Source organism: Zootoca vivipara, chromosome 2 (assembly GCF_965207765.1).
Source record: "Zootoca vivipara chromosome 2, rZooViv2.hap1.1, whole genome shotgun sequence".
In the NCBI taxonomy this organism is placed as follows: domain Eukaryota; kingdom Metazoa; phylum Chordata; class Lepidosauria; order Squamata; family Lacertidae; genus Zootoca; species Zootoca vivipara.
Window position 1 is genome coordinate 98673875 of NC_142584.1, and position 19660 is coordinate 98693534.

At 43.2% G+C, this 19660-nt stretch overlaps 1 protein-coding gene across 2 annotated transcripts in view; it reads right to left on the reverse strand.

The window, feature by feature from the left end:
* The window catches only part of SYNPR (synaptoporin), a 152826-nt gene that overhangs the window by 17189 nt on the left and 115977 nt on the right, over positions 1-19660 (reverse strand). For both annotated transcript variants that reach the window (XM_088663320.1, XM_035106752.3), the window contains one exon: positions 11275-11399. In XM_088663320.1, the coding sequence (XP_088519446.1) occupies positions 11275-11399 (125 nt within the window). The remainder of the gene's footprint in view (positions 1-11274; positions 11400-19660) is intronic.

Genomic DNA, 19660 nt, shown 5'->3' on the forward strand with positions numbered 1-19660 from the left:
TTTGCCAGTTACAGCCATCCTGGGACAGGGGAAAGCCCAGCTGCAGTTACCCATGTTCTAGTAACCTCTTATTTTGTCCATTGCCATTTGTCAAGGAGCTGCCCTTGAATATGGTTTGGAGGCTGCAGTTGGTGCAAAAATGCAGTGGCCAGAGTTTCAACAGGCCAGACTATACGGGGTCATTAATTTTCAAAGATCTGCACTGGCTGTCTATTTGTCATGAAGCCCAAATCAAGCTTTTAGTTTTGACTTCTAAAGACCTGAATGGCTTAGAATTTATCTATTGAAAGGCCCATCCCATACTGTCAACAGGATCACAACCTTAAGATAACTGAGCAACTGAGATAGCTGTTGTCTCCACAACAAAATAAGTCTATCCATTAGGAGAATGTCTACCCATCAGGAGAATGGATACACACAATAATTGGTAAGATTCTGCAATTTCTAAGTTTTGGGTGGAATTCAGCATTGCATTATTATTATTGTTCCATCAGTGGAGCAGTGGTGGTAAAGAAGGTTTACAAATGAGTGCAATTGGGTTGTGGTTGGTACAGAATTAGGATGATCTGAAAGGTAAGTGTGCTGACCATCAGCACCAACTAGATAAGCAAGAACTACTGAAAAAAGATAGCACATTTTTTCCCCTTAAGCATTTGATCCAGGTATTAATTTTCCTTTTTGTAAGCTTTCCCTCTCTCTTCCACAACAGCAATCAATGGATTCGAGCATTCTAAACTCTGTAGAAATTCAGTGTATGAACTGGAATCCACACTATTCTCAAAGTACAAAGGCTTTCAGGATTTTAAAAGACGGGAAACTGAAACCATACAGGTAGCTTGGGGAATTTGGGGAAGTGGAATGAGGATAATTGATAAGTTCCGGTATAACACATATTATAATGCATTAATGGAGAACAATTTTTGCAGCTGGCTTTGAAAAGCTGATCTGTAACATACAACCCCATCCCCTCCTACCTGCACACTTCTTTCAATTTTTTTTGAGCTGGGGAAAAACATCAGTCAGAAATGTCGATTGAATAATCATTTACATACCCTATCCATCACTGCACTGAGCACAGAACTAAATTAAAGTCTTCCAAACCACGGATAAATGTATTTTGGGTAACACAAATGGAGCCAATATTCTAAAGAATCGATTTCTTACATCTTGCAGGAATTAGTGAAGGGTGAAATCTGCCCATCTCCATTTGTAATGGGCTGGGGTCTTTCTGGGCCTTTATGGAAGGTCATGATTTTTCTGAGAGTACTTCAGAGATTGGGAGATACAGCCCTTCTCTAACAAGGTGCCATCCTAACCATGTGATAGTTGTGCTCTGTTATTAAGGCAGTTGTAAGCCACCCTAGGTAGGAGGGGGAGAGGAGGTATAACCATAAAAAAAATGAATGAATGAAACAAAATAAAAAATTCCTTCCAGTAGCACCTTAGAGACCAACTAAGTTTGTCATTGGTATGAGCTTTTGTGTGCATGCACACATTCATTTAATCTTTCAATCTCACTGCAAGCAGAGTTGTAATAAATATACGGCATACAAAAGTATTTTAGACATTAGTAAAGGTAAAGGGATCCCTGACCATTAGGTCCAGTCGTGACCGACTGGGGTTGCGGCGCTCATCTCACGTTATTGGCCGAGGGAGCCAAGGGAGTACAGCTTCCAGATCATATGGCCAGCATGACAAAGCCGCTTCTGGCGAACCAGAGCAGCGCACGGAAACGCCGTTTACCTTCCCGCTGTAGCGGTACGTATTTATCTACTTGCACTTTGACGTGCTTTCAAACTGCTAGGTTGGCAGGAGCAGGGACTGAACAACGGGAGCTCACTCCTTCGCGGGAATTCGAACCACCACCCTTCAGAGTGTATGTATGAGTTGACTAACAAATTGCCTTTTTAAAATATTAGCAATGGGAAATACCGAGCAATGGGAGCTCACCCCATCACAGGGATTCAAACCACCGACCTTCTGATCGGCAAGCCCTGGGCTCAGTGGCTTAACCCACAGTGCCACCCCCTCCCCACTAATAACTAGGGTTGAGCAGAGCTGAGACTTGATGATGGAATGGGAGGTTATAAGGTGCATGATACCCTACTGCAGTGCAGACCTACATATAATTCACCTCTTCTGTGACTGCTCACAAATTTCTCTGCTGCAGAGGTAGTGAGTCACATTTCCCCATTAGACAATCCGGTCCAGCTCTGCCATTGGGCAGTGTGTGGCAGTTGCCCTAAGCATTAGATGCTGGTAGTAATGAGTAGTGCCTAAGTGTTCAGAGGACAGTGCTGTGTCTGTATGGTTCATATCTTGACTCATGCACCCTAAGTTAACCTGCTGCCCCTCAAGCACAACGGAAGATGCTGCCTTAATGTCAGTGTGGAGGAAAGATTCAGCTTCTGTCTGGTCAGAGTGATGGGGATGCTAATCTGGTCCTTCACATTAGGCTGTAAAATGGCTAGCCTTTCAGGCAATGCATTGGTTTCCCAGGCAATCTTCTGGCACAAGGTTACAGCACACAGTGTATGAAAAGAGAGAAACATCTCCATGTTAAGTGGCCAATGCATCAGTGCTTGTTTTGCCAGCCCTGGCAGCACAATGAACAAGCTTTTCTTATTTTTCTACTCCCTTTGAAACATCAATGGAAATCAGATCAAGGTCATGAGGCCACAAAGTTTGGGCTAGGACTTGTTCCATCCCTGCCCCCAAAACCTGTAATAACTTCTTGACCACAGGGATTACTATTAATGAAGACACTTGTAGTTTCACCTTCCGAAGAAGGATGCTGGAGCTTTGGGTCTACGTTCTATCATTAGGTCGCATTAAATACTGTATAAAAAAGGCGAACAGAGCTGCTGAAAATGTCACGACAAGAGTTTTGTGTGCCCTGAAGGATACGTCTCCCAAATTCTGCACGGCGGGGTGCAACATTACACTCTTTGCTTGTTTCCTTTCCAACTGGATGAGAGCAATTTAGAAAGAGAAACACAACGAAAAAAAGGTCTGCTTAGGCTAATCCATTCACAAAAGCCCCAAATTACATAGAAAACTGCACTGCTGGGACCACAACGTGGCAGTGAATTGTGGAAGTTGATCATAAAAGCACTGACCTATCCCTCGCTGCCCATCCTGGCGGGGAGGTTTGTATAATTAATCGGCAGAGCTTCAGATCTCTGGCTGTCCTGATGCATTATTGAACGCAGATGCATAAAGTGCTGGGTAGACTGAACCCAGCAGATATTATTTTATTTTTTTACTATATGAGGTGGGGGGGGGGGGAGGAATTTGATTTTCTGATTGATTTCAATAGATTTTATCTTTTGTTTCCCTTGGACAACTTCATTGTACATCGCTTACAAAAATTATGTTGCTTAGCAGTATATAAATGGTTGAAATAAAGAAATAAAACAATAGAATTGAATGGATGCTTCATCAGCCCAGCAAGCAAGAACCAGTGTAGGCCAGTGGCCAGTTCTGGGCATGGCCCTGAGTTCAGATCTCAGCTTAATCCTCAAGTGTTAATTCTGATTGTTAGCCTTTCCTTATGACCCCCTAGAATAGGAAAGGGGAAGTTGTGGCCCTCCAGTCATTGTGCGACTCCAGTTCCCACCAGCCCTGACCAATATAATGGGAGTTGTGTTCCAGCAACATCAGGAGGCCCAGAGGTTTGCTATCCCAGCTCCGCAAGAACAATTTATAAAACATCCCAATGGGAAGAGAATGCTCTCTTAAAATTACCATTGGCTAAGTACATTTAAAAGCTCCACTTTATCAACTTTTCCTGCTTGGCAGGGGGTTGGACTGGATGGCCCTTGTGGTCTCTTCCAACTCTATGATTCTAACTGTACAAAATTTAGTTAAGTGTGATGCTAAATAGCTCTTTTCTAGATCAATTCCTTCTTAGGTAAGGGCTTTTGGTTCATTCATGTTTATGTACCATTTGTTTAGTTATCTGTTACAGTTTCCTGTATGATCAGCCATACCATCTTGTTCCCAAATTTTCCAAGCCAGGGCAGATATCCTTTCTTTTGCACAAAGTTCAAGGATGAAGAAAGGAAAAAAAACTGGCACAAACACACAACTGCTTCTAGAACTGAGTCATACCGATAGATCCAGATTTCTTAAAATTTTAGCTTCTTCTTGTTTCCAGCACAGCGTTTGACAGTCATGACAGGTACAAGCTCCGTGGGCTCGCTGCATGGCATCTTTTGTTTCGGGCTCACCCCCTCAACTCTTCCACTGTCAACCAGTAATCATAAATCAGAGAGGAATTGGCGAAGAAATGCTGCACAAAAACAGATTTATTCACTCCCAGGTGCAGTGAAGGAAAAAACCTGTGATGTTCTTTCCATGAAGAAGCTTACCTGTCTCCTGAACAAAGGCGCCGAGTGGCTGAAGGTCCTAACTTAACAGACACGGAGGTGATTTACTCAAGCACTGCCAGCAAAGGCACTCTCTGTTACGTTTGAATTATAATCTATATATCTATTTTCAAAGTCACTGGTCCCATCACCTCCTGGCAAATAGAAGGGGAAGAAATGGAGGCAGTGAGAGATTTTACTTTCTTGGGCTCCTTGATCACTGCAGATGGTGCCAGCAGTCACAAAATTAAAAGACGCCTGCTTCTTGGGAGAAAAGCAATGACAAACCTAGACAGCATCTTAAAAAGCAGAGACATCACCTTGCCGACAAAGGTCCGTATAGTTAAAGCTATGGTTTTCCCAGTAGTGATGTATGGAAGTGAGAGCTGGACCATAAAAAAGGCTGATCGCCAAAGAATTGATACTTTTGAATTATGGTGCTGGAGGAGACTCTTGAGAGTCCCATGGACTGCAAGAAGATCAAACCTATCCATTCTGAAGGAAATCAGCCCTGAGTGCTCCCTGGAAGGACAGATCGTGAAGCTGAGGCTCCAATACTTTGGCCACCTCATGAGAAGAGAAGAATCCTTGGAAAAGACCCTGATGTTGGGAAAGATGGAGGGCACTAGGAGAAGGGGACGACAGAGGACGAGATGGTTGGACAGTGTTCTCGAAGCTACGAACATGAGTTTGACCAAACTGCGGGAGGCAGTGGAAGACAGGAGTGCCTGGCATGCTATGGTCCATGGGGTCACGAAGAGTCGGACACGGCTAAACGACTAAACAACAACAAAATTTTCAAAGTCAGCTCTGAGTAATCTCTTAGCAGGATTGCAGATGGACAACTAAGATATCAAATTAATATAAAGGATTGCGGGGGGGGGGGATAGTGATTTTACTCACCATCACCACTCCAAATCAAGTAAACAAAAACAAAACGAGGCAAACAAAAGGTGTACAACTTTTGAAACCACCATTGCTGTTGGCTATAAGAAGGCAGAGTTTCAGAACATTGAAACAAGATCTTGCTAGCCACGAGGTTAGTGCTGGAATGCAAGGTTATGAAATGCTTACGGACATTCCAGCTTTGCAGAAATAATAATAATAATAATAATAATAATAATAATAATAATAATAATAATGTGAGGCCTATGGGTAGGGACTATGTGGCCCTAAGGAACTGTGGACCTGTGCTTATTAATGTGTGTATGTGTAAGAACGAATGAATGAATAAGGGGACTTTGACACAGTGTAAGGGAAAAGATATCAGAGATATGGATATCTGCATATATAAGTGGGCCTAACGTAGGTTTATATCCAATGGCAGAATGTCAAAAAGTTGAGTATTTGTCATGAACAGAAAGAACTATACACAAGTTCCTCCTGATGAGGAAAATGTCTACTTGCTCAACTGTGGAACGTTGATTTTTAAACTCAGAGCAAGCAGAAACATTGTGTTGCAGTGTGATTCTGCTGCTGCATCAAAGGCTCTTGGGTATCCAAACCAAGCTTTATAATAAATGTGAGTGGATGAATGGGCTCATGTCATGTAACTGTATACTCAGTTCATTTTTTTATTCCTTCTACAGTTCCATGAACTGTGGTTCTAGCACAACAAAACTTTCCTCAAGCCCTTTCGTAGCATGAAGGAATGCTTGATCAAACTCCAAAAAAATAGGGCAAGGATACTATTCAAGGATGTATTCTGCATAAAACCTCAACTTTATTATTTCTCTCTGTATTAATGAAAAATATCCTACCAAGTGAGGCTCATGTCTTCCTTTATTAACACAGCATCTCTATACACACTAGTCAATAACAGAGTAGATCATATCTTTGCTTATTTGGGACAACTTATATGAATCTCCACTTGATAGTGTATTAATAATGCCTTCTACTTATATATTAAATTAATAAAGTAAGCATGGATTTTAATTTTAATTTTGCAGAAGACCACCACAACAAAGGCTTTCCAGTAATGTGCGGCAGACTGTCTTTTAATAAACAATATGGTTTTAAAGTAATCCCACAGATGGATGTTATTTCTGAAACCTTATATTGCATGAAGGTAATGGTGTCAACAGCTAGATGTTCATTATCTTAATAAGCCAAGATATGATGCACACGCCTTGTGTCAGTCAAATTCATTTGCTAAAAAGCATTGGTCATCACAAAAATTCAGACATAATCAAGCTGAAAGATACATTTTAACATAGGTGGTCTCCAGGGCACTGTGATCGGTTGGGAACCTAGAGCAAACATAAAAACCTTTTATGCAATATATTTATCCTAGTCAAGCAATAAGAAACAGTTTTTCGTCCTACTGTTAAAAACAAACAAACCTGTCTCAAGACTCTCTTTCAGAAATCTTTCCCCAGGGGAACTATCCAGGGAGCAATATAATAGACCTCGCTCCTCTTTCTGGACACAATTGCATAAACAACCATTTATAGGTATTCCTGCATCTCTCCCCTTGAAGAATGCTGTGGGCATAATTTGAAATCTCAAAACAGTGAATCATTGCACAAACAGAGGGTGGGGGTAGGGTGGGAGAACACCTAGAAGACCAGAAACAAGTTTAATAGAATAATAAAACTGTGAGAATTGCAACAGTTTGAAGTTAACTTAAAAAAAATTAATTCAGTGTTTTGCAGCTATGGGCACCAAGAATCCATACTTAATCACAACAGCTTCACAGTTAGCCCAATTTTGAACAGATCTATTACACGTTTCCTTCAAACAGGGCAACCTTATATCTGGCATGTATTGCAATTTCAACCGAAGCAAGGCAGTATGAAGGATGGACAGTACTGAAGAAAACACAACCTTGCATCTCATCATGGCAAAAGGAGTGTCAGACCGTAGGTTTAAGAGAAACCTTTTTTTTAATAAAAGAGAGTAGCAGGGCAGCCTTTCGCGTGCATGCTCCAGCCTCATGTTACCTTTGCCCACCTTCTCAGTGTGCACTTTTTGAAGACTTCCAGGGTTGATTAACCATACTGTAGTTCTAAGAACATCTGAACTGGGAAACTATGGTGATGAGAATAAGCCCTGGCTCTTACATGATTTGAAATTGGCTTCTGTAATATTCTGGCATGTTCCAGTGTACTGGTAACAGCAAACAGATTTAGGGGTGTGTGGCTTGTTCCCCTTCACAGGGTGCCGAGCTGAAGGGAAGCAAAATTAAGAAGATCCACAATTGAGAAGATCCATTTGGGGGTTCCAAATTTTAGCCTCACACAGGGCGCCATATTGTGAAAGATGACCAAAGTCTGCCCCTGCTGATAACCACAGTTTCCTGATTCAAACTTCACAGGAAACTATGGTTAATTAACCGAGGAAGACTTCAATCACAGCTCATCAAAAAAGGGGGAAGGAGGGGGTAGTATAAAGATGGAATGCACTAGCAACACACCTCTGTTCAATAAGCTATGTATTTCTGATCTGAGCCAAATAATGCTGGCTTTCAAGCTTTCTTTCTATTATTATTATTATTATTATTATTATTAACTAATACCATATATAAACCAACATCTTAAATAGCAATTTCTATTGTGGAACTCCCTCCCTTCCTCTGTGAAGAACACTCATGAAATGTGACAAGTTTGGAAGAGAATCAAATTATAAATTTGCATAACTCAATTTTTCAAAGCTGCTTCATGAATACTAAAAGAAGCAAGAGATGAAAGATTGTACAGAACAGCAAAGTTAGCAAAAAGGGGGGGGATTTAACATTTGTAATAAAGGGCAGTACAAGTCTGTGGAGCACAAGTATGGCATAAATGTCTCATAAATTAACAACAATTCACGAGTTTGCCAGCTGCTCAGATCCATTTAGTGAACAGCATTACTATCAATAAAGGCATAAATGGAACTCAAAAGCAAAACAGCAAATGATGTCTGCTGGAAATAGCCATTTTACAGACAGATGGTGTTGCTGTCTTTAAAAACATTTCTTGGAATAGAATTTGTATAGAAAGTAATAGATATCTATGAATCTACTTTTAGGTTTGGGGACTTTTTATATATCAGGACATGGCCGTTTAGATGCAAGGGGGATGGGGAAGGCTGATAGCCATATTTATTTATTTTTTGCATTGCATCTGCTTGTGAATGTGTTGTTTCTTATTAACAGCAGGGTTTTAAAAATATTTCATTGTTAACTTTTGGCACTGGACACGTGCCCTCATTTCCATTGGTGTTTATCATTCCCAAACTGGCTTATGAAACACACCAGACATATCACTAGATTAAAAAAGGCTTTCTAGGACAGCTCAGATGCTATGAAACCAAGACATATTTGAATCTTTTGGAAAGCTAATATTTAAAAAGGCAATTTGTTAGTCAACGCATACATACACTCTGAGTGTTATTTGTCTATTTCACTTGTTAGTCACTTCCTACAAAATGTGGGGTGTGGGTGGCGCTGTGGGTTAAACCACAGAGCCTAGGGCTTGCCGATCAGAAGGGCGTCGGTTTGAATCCCCGCGACAGGATGAGCTCCCGTTGTTCGGTTCCTGCTCCTGCCAACCTAGCAGTTTGAAAGCACATCAAAGTGCAAGCAGATAAATAGGTACCGCTCCGGTGGGAAGGTAAACAGCGTTTCCGTGTGCTGCTCTGGTTCGCCAGAAGCGGCTTTGTCATGCTGGCCACGTAACCTGGAAGCTGTACGTTGGCTCCCTCGGCCAATGAAGAGCGATGAACGCCGCAACCCCAGAGTCGGTCACGACTGGACCTAATGGTCAGGGGTCCCTTTACCTTTACCTTTACAAAATGTCAAGAGCCCAGTAGGAATGACACAAAACCAAAAACAACGTATGTCAATAAAACCATTTCATAGTGCAGGAAAAAAGGACAAAAATCTTCAGCAGCAAAATATTTCCATCAAGTAGGCCATCAGACAACTTGCCATAATTTGTCATATGTCTGGGCGAAGAGATATGTTTAAACCTAGCACATGGGAGATGTTCATGATGGCACCAAGTGGCCCTCGCTGGGGACAACATTCCACAGCCAGGGACCTTCAACCAAAAGAAGTCACAGGCACCTGGAGAAGACAGATGAACACCAAAGGGTCATAGTGGGAGAGGTGCTTTGAAAGATACTGGGGCCCTGAGCCATAAAGAGCTTTATGGATTAAAAGAAGCATACAGGCAGCCAGTGCACCTGTGCCAGATTCAGTGTTATATGATTGGCTCACCTTACCTCACCTGTCTTCAAAAGCAAACCCATGAAAACCACAATGCAGTAATATAATATTGAAGTTACCAGAGCCTAGGTTATGGCAGGCAGGCTATCATCATCCGGATAAGGTTGTAGCTGGGCCACCGATAGAAACATCTCAGTCTTGTCTGGATTAAGCTTCAGTTTATTGACTCTCATACAGTCCATTTTTGTGGCCAGTAACCAGTTCAGCACATCCATCACCTAATCTTTCCCCCACTTTTTAATAGCAGCACAGAACTATTTTCTTATAAAAATTAAAAGTTTCTTTTTTAATTAAATCGGGGGAAATTGAGAGGCTATTTATCACTATTCTCACACCTTTCCCATTAGTAGTAGTAGTAGTAGTAGTAGTAGTTGTGGTTGTTTATCAGAAAGAAACTTTTCATTAACATTACTGTGCCTAAACATTAGATGTGTGAAAAGGACTAAAAATTATAGGAAAAACTGGGACATGAGGAAGAACCCTGCAATATAAGTGCATTACAAATTTGTGGGGGGGGGGCGGCGGTAAGAAGTAGGTTATATGCAAGATCCTTCTAACCCCTGAATTCAGCAAGTGTTAAGGCAATCACCTGGGTGATGAGCCATTAAGGAAACAAAGGAAATAGGTCTAAATGGGTGAGGCCCCTCCCTCTACTCAGAGACAGAAGGACAAAGCATTGGGTTTAGAGTTAAAAGGGGCAGTGGTGTGACCTAGAAGTAAAGCAGCAAGCTGGAGAGTAAAGTTTGAGAGGAATGTCTGATTTCTGTTTGAATCCAAGGCTGTGGCTATGGGAGAAACAAGACCTTTTTGGGGTCCTGATGTTGTGAACCCCCTCCATCGTAGGCTCAGGTTGCATATGTGTGTAAATAAAGACTGTCTCAAGGCAAATCTTAAAAAATGTAGTATAAACACTGACAACTGGGAAACACTGGCCTGCGAGCGCTCCAGTTGGAGAACAGCCTTTACCAAAGGTGTCATGGGCTTTGAAGACACTCGATATCAGGACGCAAGGGTGAAACATGCTAAGAGGAAGGCACGCTTGGCAAATCCACACCATGATCAACTCCTGCCCAGAAACCAATGTCCCCACTGTGGAAGTATGTGTGGATCCAGAATTGGCCTCCACAGACACTTATGGACTCACTGTTAAAAGCGTGATTATGGAAGACAATCTTACTTGGCTACGAGTGATCACCAAAGAAGAAGATGCGTAAATAAACCAAATGGCATAAAGACACCACAGTCTCTGTTGTGCCTCATTCCCAAAAGGAAACATGAACCCTGGGAACCCCTGGAATCTTGCACCACTCAGAGATTAGGGTGGCGTGCAACAGTACCACAAACTTCCAGAAGCAGGTCACCTGGCATTGCAGAGCCGCTTTCCTAGATTCTTTTCAGGTGGACCTCAGTCGCTTACTGGCAGAGGGAAGTCAGTGAGGTGCAAACGTACCAGCTGGAGCTAATCTGAGTGCTTCTGTGGAGTCTTCAGTTTAATTCCACTTCCAGCTAACTGTGGGAAAGCAGTGCTAAAGGGTTCCAGCTCAGAAGCAACTTGAAATGCACCAGTAATTGGCATCACCTTAAGTCTCTGCATGTCTTGTCATCTGAAAATATCTACAGGAAGCACTACACTGAAAGACAGTAGACAATGGCTACCCTTTTGCATGTCAATGGCAAAGAACTACAAGAGATTACCTGAATGGATAGGCAAAGGCTATGTCAATGCTGAGGTCGCTCTCTGTCTTGTTTGCACAGTCCACGCTGAGCCGCAGTCCTCCAGAATAGCCGCCACATGTTGCAAATGCAAAGATTGCAAAAAGCTGTGGGGGGAAAGACATACATACATATATATGTGTGTGTGTAATTTTAGCTCATCCACCAATGCAATTCATGTGAAAACATTTGTGAGATAGCAGTTATGACAGTACAATTATTTGTGTCCTCTGGAAGAGACAAGTGGTGTTTTACTTATTTAATAAATCTTTATACCGTCCTTCACCCAAAGACCACAGGGCAGTTTACTGTATAAAAACACAAAAATACATAGCATAATAACAAGCAGAAACAATACCCCCACATAAGCAGAAGTCAATGGGTTTTTGTAGCATGTTCTTCATTTTCATACTGATACTATACCAGTGTTAAATCAAAAGCCAGTGACTTGTACCCCCAGAGAAAAAATAGTTTTGAATCGCAGCAAAGGGTTGCATGCTCTCAAATGAAGAATAAGGTTGAAGAAGAGTTATTGGCAGGGTTGCCAGACTCAATAGAAGACAGGACTTCTGTGCCCTTAATTGCCCTGCTCCCTTTTGAGTTTGGAAACCTTAAAGAGAATCCATCAGACCTTTTGTTTAATTTCCAAGCAAAGGGTCTGCTGGTTTCTCTTTAAGGTTTCCAGACTCAAAAGAGAGCAGGGCAATCAAAGGCACAGAAGTCCTGTCCTCTATTGAGTCTGGTAACCCTAGTTATTGAAAGAAAGCAACCCAGGTTGTGCCCGTCAGGCAATATTGGACTCCAACTACTGTAAGGTCCCACATGTATTAGCAATAGTCAGGAATAATGAAAGCTGTACCCCCGAAACATTGGGATGGCACCACTGGGAGTTAACAAAAGCAAACAAAACAAAACAAAGCAAAAAAATCCAACACACAGGAAACCAACAAGAAAGCATCACTGACTTTTCCTATCCTTTGCCGGCTTCATCCTTAGTGATTACTTCCTGCCCCCTTCTATGGGTTAACCCTCCTTAATGCTCCCCTCTTAGGACACACTGACTCCACATGCCCATTCTGCATTGATTTTTTTCAACATGATGAGCCATATTTAGGAAGTCCTCTCACAATACTTCAGACATTATCGATTTTTACATTCCTAATCAGGAGCCATGCTTAAAAGAAAATGCCTCCTGCTCCAAGCGCTAGCAATTCATCGCAAGACTGCCTCGAACAACTCGAAATTGTAGTTTTGGATTATTAGATGCTACATGCACTTATATATATATCTGTATATATAGATCAGTGCAAAGAGACATAAGGACATTCCAAAGCAGAAGTGAATTCGACAGCCAGTTCATACAAACCACAGCATGCAGGGTATCCTAGTGGGTAGTTTGTCTACATTAGGCTCGCAAACCCTTGGTGAGATAGGGACTTCCCCTGAATGTGAAGACGGGCACCGGCGGATTGAGCAGACAAGACCAATACTGGGTCCAACAGTCAAAAAGGCAGTTCCTGCCCATTTTGTGGAGGGAAGTGAAGGGCAGATGGGGCTTGTCAACCTGGGAAGGTAGCTCATCTAGGAGAACAAAAACTCCATTCCTAAACCTCCGCTGCCCTGTGTGACGGATTGGGCTGGTTTGCAAAAGAACTCCAGGGTGTAAAGAGTTAAACCTCAACCTCCTGGATAAATGACGCATTCCATTCCTGAGGGGCGGGACTGCCATGAGTTTAAAAGGAATGGGAACAGGCTGTGGAGGTGAACCTTAGGTTAAAAAGGGAATCCTTACAGGGAGCACAAGGTGGTTCCTGATACACTTGTTGGGAGTTGGAAAGGATACTGAGCCGCGTTACTGCAATTCGATTACTAGCAGACCCTAAACTTAAACAGGCAGTTTATTTGGGGCGTAAGAAGGATAGGTGGGTTGTTTAGGGAATAACCTATTTCCTTCACACTCTGATAGAGTTATACAAAGGGAGGCACATTGCTTTTGGTGGGATCCTCACATCCTAGGTGGGATCCTTGAAAGTTTAGTGACAACGCCGGGACTGGGTTCGTCGCACCCTGCTGGATATCTTTGGGAGAAGAAAAGGCTAAGGAGTAAACCCTATGCAAATCTAGAGTAGAGTCCCTAAGACGGTTGGATGGCATCTTGTACACCACCTTCTGGTAACTCCTGCAGCCAAGCTGGTGCCAAACGTATTGCTAAATATTTTCTGGGCAGGATGCGACACCTGGCTGAGTGTATGTGCTGCTTGGGTATATGTACTGATGCTTATTTTCTGCAGAAACTCTGATTTCTCCCCAAGGGCTGGCCCAATACATTTCGGCACCTCTCCACAAAATGGCACCCCCCCCCCAAAAAAAAATCAGGGAACAAGGGTAAATGAAGATCAACATCAGAAGAAGAAGAAGAGAAGAGTTTGGATTTGATATCCCACTTTATCACTACCCTAAGGAGTCTCTAAGCGATTTACATTCTCCTTTCCCTTCCTCTCCCACAACAAACACTCTGTGAGGTGAGTGGGGCTGAGAGACTTCAAAGAAGTGTGACTAGCCCAAGGTCACCCAGCAGCTGCATGTGGAGAAGCAGAGACATAATAATAATAATAATAATAATAATAATAATAATAAATTTATACCCCGCCCATCTGGCCGGGTTCCCCCAGCCACTCTGGGCGGCTTCCAATAAAACAGAAATTCTAAAATACAGAAATCCATCAAACATTAAAAGCTTCCCTAAACAGGGCTGCCTTGAGATGCCTTCTAAAGGTCTGGTAGTTGTTGTTCTCTTTGACCTCTAGTGGGAGGGCATTCCACAGGGTGGGTGCCACTACCGAGAAGGCCCTCTGCCTGGTTCCCTGTAACATGAACCCCGTTCCCCAGATTACGAGGCTACCCCTCTTAACCACTACACCACACTGGCTCATCAGGAACAAGGTGTGGGGAATAAAGATCTACACTGGTGGGAACAAGGGTGGGAAGAGATGAGCAACGATTCCTATTTGCCAAGAGGCCACTGTAGAGGTAACATTGGTGGCGGGCTGTGAAGGAAGAGGCAGAGCCAGCCTCCAAAGAGTGCAACGCATCATGGCGGCGGCAGCACGTAATGCATTCCTTGGAGCCCTGCTGCCTGAGGCGGTTGCGCCACTTTGCCTCATGGGTGGGCCGGCCCTGTTTCTCCCCACAGTCTTGTGGGACTCCAACTCCCATCAGCCCCAGCCTGTCAAGAGTGATGAGAGTTGGAGTCCAACATTTGGAGGGCACCATGTTGACTACCCCTGTATTAGGCAAGCATTGAGTTTACAAATGCAAGCCGTGCTAAACCTATTAAATAGGCAGATGTGGAAACCAGACAACATATTGCAGCCTTCTACACTTGAATCAATTCACTGAATCTTCTTGGAGGACACATTCCTTTTGTTACCTTGTAAAGATGGGCCCAACAAGAGCTCAAGGACAAAATCTATTTGTTTTATTTGAGCCATTATAAATATTGGATGCTATATGCTGTCTACAAACACAAAGCAAACCTAGTACTAGAAAACTAGCTCATTCCGCACAGCACCCTACAAATCTGTACTAACATCCCTTTGTTGCAGTTCTTCACATGTGGTGTGTTCCCTTGTCCTTGGGCTGCTTTTAGCACAATTAATAGCACTCATCTGCTTTTACCTCTTAGGATTGCGGGCAGCTGAATTCTAGTTTCATTGTCCTCCTTTTGGAATTTATTCTAGCATGGCATGGCAACTCCAGCTGAAAGGAACGAGGGGTACCCAGAAAGAAAGACTCACGATTAAGACGCACAAACACGAACAAAAGCAAACTTCATTTGCACAACATAGTCGAGATCACACCTTTGAACCAACTCGTAAGAATTACTGGTAGTGCTTTCCAGTTTTGCATCCACAGTCATATCAATTCTCCCCTGTCACAGAAGGGGCTCTCAGCTCAGTGGCAGAGAAACTGCCTTGCATGTAGAAGTCCTCAGGCTCAGTCCCTGATATCTTCAGATAGGGCTGGGGGAATGTCCCCTGTACAGCTGGCCAATATCTGGTTTTCAAAATCACGATATATCACCAGCTAAACTTCACAATATAACAATATATCACCATGTCTGAAATAAAGTTGGAACTATGTAGAGGTGAGCAGTAGGGCTGGGTGATATCTGGTTTTCAGCTTCATGATTTATCACCAGCTAAACATCAAGATCTACTGATACACTGTATCACAGTGTCTGAAATATGGAGGAACATTGGCTGGTTTCACAATTTCCCCCACATTGTGATTTTTGCATAACTAACACACACACACACATCATGATTCGCAATATATTGCCAGGTCAAAAACTATGAAACCAATATCATCAGGGCCGGCGCGTCCATTAAGGCAAACTAGGTAGCTGCCTAGGGTGCCAAAATGGAGGGGGCGCTGGCCAGCCTGCCCGCCGCCCGCCACCCCCCAGTGCTGCCTGCGGCCTCCTCCTCCATGCCTATCAGCTGTTGAGTGGCTTCAGGCTGCTATCCCGAGGCGTGCACATGCCTCCTGAGAGCGGCCTGAAGCCGCTCAACAGCTGACAGCCGCAGTGGAGGCGGCCCCAGGCTCGCACTCCCCATGCTCAGCTCCGGAGGCGCACGGGGAGCGCGAGCCTGGGGCCACCTCGCCGCACCTCTCAGCTGTTTTTTATTTTATTTTAATTTTTTATTTTAATTTTTCTACTTTTCTACTTTTTTCGATTTTCGATTTTAATTTTTTCTATTTTCCATTTTTTATTTTTTTATTCCACTTTTATTTTTTCTTAAAAAAAGGTCAACAACTCTGGGAAATGGGGGGTGGGGGTGGGTGGGCGCCAGAAGGTGATCTCGCCTAGGGCGCAAAAAACCCTAGCACTGGCCCTGAATATCATGATATGAACTTCAAACCAGTTTTGCACAATACGTATATGGATATATTGCCCAGCCCTAGCCCCCTGTCTGCTGGATCCCTCTTCTGACTCAGTATAAGGCAGCTTTCTATGCTCCTATGCTAATATGGAAAGTTGCCTTGTGCCAGGTCAGGCTATGTGTTTCTCTAGCCCAGGCATCCCCAAACTGCGGCCCTCCAGATGTTTTGGCCTACAACTCCCAAGATCCCTAGCTTACAGGACCAGTGGTCAGGGATGATGGGAATTGTAGTCCAAAACATCTGGAGGGCCGAAGTTTGGGGGTGCCTGCTCTAGCCCGATATTGTCTGCCAGGTGAGCTGCCCTACCGGCTGCTACTGCTGGCAGTGGCTCTCCAGGGCCTGAGAGCCAGAGAGGTCTTCCCCATCACCTGCTGCCTGGAGGTGCCCAGGTTGAGTATGGAACCTTCTGTGTCTGAAGCATGTCTTCTGCTGCTGAGCTACAACCCTTTCCACACTTTAAGACAACCTTTAGACATTATAGCAGCGCCACGTGACTCATTTTGCTGTGGGTTCATACAACAGCTCAGCAGCAACTTTTAATGGCCCACCACCCATAGCTGCCAAGTTATCCCTTTTTTACAGGGATTTTCCCTTATGCTGAATAGGCTTCCTCGCGAGAAAAGGGAAAACTTGGCAGCTATGCCACCACCATATTCCAGCCTAGAATGGCTGCAAAAGGCCACAAGGCCATACGAGCCTGCCATGGGTCAGAGTGAGGCAGCTACCATAGCTGCCAAGTTATCCCTTTTTTAAAGGGAAATTCCCTTATGCTGAATAGGCTTCCTCGCGGGAAAAGGGAAAACTTGGCAGCTATGGCAGCTACCTCATGCAGCAAATTTTCAGCATCATGAAAGAGCAGCAATTTGGGTTATTTAGCTTATTGTTGTTTTCTGTTTTACTTTCAGAAAGAGGAGGTCGTGGAATTTTTCTGCCTCGGGTGTTAAAATAACTTGGTTAGCCCTGGATACTGAGGGAGGGGGGAGCCGTTTGCTTCACTGCCTCAGGCAGCAAAATTTCTTGGGTCAACACTTATTGGCGGAAGGGCCACTCACTGGGTTGTGTGAAGGGATAAATGCTCATGATAAAAATATTTTTTTTGGCAGTTCTGTTCAAACTGTCTCTCAGCTGCTCACATATTCCAAACAACAATAGCAAGATGTAATAAAATGTTAATGAAATAGTTTGTCCAGGCCCAGGTAGGGCCAAACTGACAGGCAGGGAAAAAATACCAGCAGGTAAAATGGGATGAGGAGGCTCCATGTGCATTTTGTTGTTATGTATTTACTCTGATGCCGTAATTGTTGCTACTATGTCATGAACAATAGACCTCTCACAAGTAAACGAGGCTCAATTATTTCCTCTAACAAAACACTCAGAGCTGATCTCCCCTTGGAATTAATTGAGTTGCACAGGGAACAGCATTGTAAATTGGTATTAATCGTGCGGCTACAAATTGTGTGGCAAAGGGACAAAGCAATATATTTGGTGAGCCTGGGAAATGCACTGTTGGAAGCAACATAATATTCCCTCTCCCCAGCGCCCCATTTTAATTCCAGTGGCTTCAATGTACCGCAAATGCACAGGGTCTCTTAGGCTGAGTACACACCACACATGTGAAGCACATTTCTGCCTCCCCAGCAAGAATTCTGGGAACTGTCATTTGTTAAGGGAGCTGGGAACTGTAGCTCTGTTAAAGATAAGCTACAGTTGCCAATATTCTTTGTGCTTTAAAGTTATGGTGCATACACAGCCTGGCACCACTTCTCCCACAGATGGATTTAGATGGATCTTAGGCATAGGCAAACTCCGGCCCTCCAGATGTTTGGGACTACAATTCCCATCATTCCTGACCACTGGTCCTGTTAGCTAGGGATGATGGGAATTGTAGTCCCAAACATCTGGAGGGCCGGAGTTTGCCTATGCCTGCTCTTAGTGGTCATAGTTGAAAAGAGCTTTTTGACTGCTTCTAATGTTTGCTGGAAATGTAAGGAGAAAGAAGGCACATTCTACCATAACTAAAACATTCTGGGAAATGATGTATAATATAATGAATTGGAAAAAAATGTTTAAAATAACATTTGTGAAAAAACCAGAGGCTTTTTTTGTTAGGCATTTTAGGTACAAAGATTCTGATAGAACAGAAAAGACTATTCATGTATGCGATGACAGCAGCGAGGATACTACTGGCTCAGAGATGGAAAGAAGACAAAGTTCCAACCAGAGAGGAATGGCTGGTGAAGATGATGGACTATGCCGAAATGGCGAAAATGACTGGGAAAATCAGAAACCAGGAAGAGAAGAATTTTAAGAAGGAATGGGAAAGATTTATAATGTACTTAAGTGAACACTGTAAACAAAATTAAAAACTTTGGCAGGATTTGAGTAATGCTTGTAATGTACAAAAAACAATGGAAGAATGGACAATATTCTTTTAACAACTTAGAGGAAATAAGATAAGCAGATGGAAAATTGGACTGATAATGGTAACCATGGAAGGGTGGAGGGAAGTCAGAGGATTCAGGGAATCCTAAATGAAGAGGTGATTGGTGTGTTTGAATTTAAATTTGTTATGTAAAACTGAATTTAAAAAATATTTAAAAAAGAAAAGGCCTTTTTGAGTCCAGGGCCAGAGCTAACCCGAGAGGTTTTGCTGCATGAGGCAAATGATAAGGATGGCAAGAATTGTGGCATACACAATTCTTCCACTGAGCAAGGATTCTTTCAAGCACACTGTAATGGGTTGTATCCGGTTCTTTCCCTGAACTGACCCTGCACTGAGAGGAGATTCTTTCATGCAGCAGAGTCTTCCATAAACATAAGGGGGGGGTTTTCCCTCCTCCAATTATTCTTTCTCTTTGCAGTCCTCTTCTTTCTTTATGCACCCACCAAATCTGCTTCAGAGGCTTGGTGGGCCCTTTCAAACAGTGTGCAAGGTGGTGCAGAGGAGCTACAGGACAAAGGGATGGATTTCCCCCAAAAAAGAATAATAATCACCTCCCCTTTTCTACTCAGCAGAGGGACAGAACTGGATACAGCCAAATAATTACATTAACGATAATGCTGAGCTGCACAACCAGGGTGACATTTGAGGATTAACCAGATAACAAATGTAAAAGAGTTTTGCACTTCCAGTGTGCTGCATTAAAAAACATCTTGTCATTCCGGCAATAGGTCACCTGTCAGGAGTTGCGGCTTGTTAAGGCAAAGCCACTTGCCAGTAGCAGCTCTGCAACCCGTACATTCTGGGAGAGTTGAGAGAATTACAATTTCTCACACTGTGGCAGGTAAGAAGATCAGCATCGGGGAGAGGGATTCGCCTCCATTTCATGCTAAATAGGGCAGAGTATTTTTCTTACATGGCTTCTACTTGGGTCTGAGCTTCATCTGTGCTCTCAGATGACCAACTGGCAATGCCCGCCAG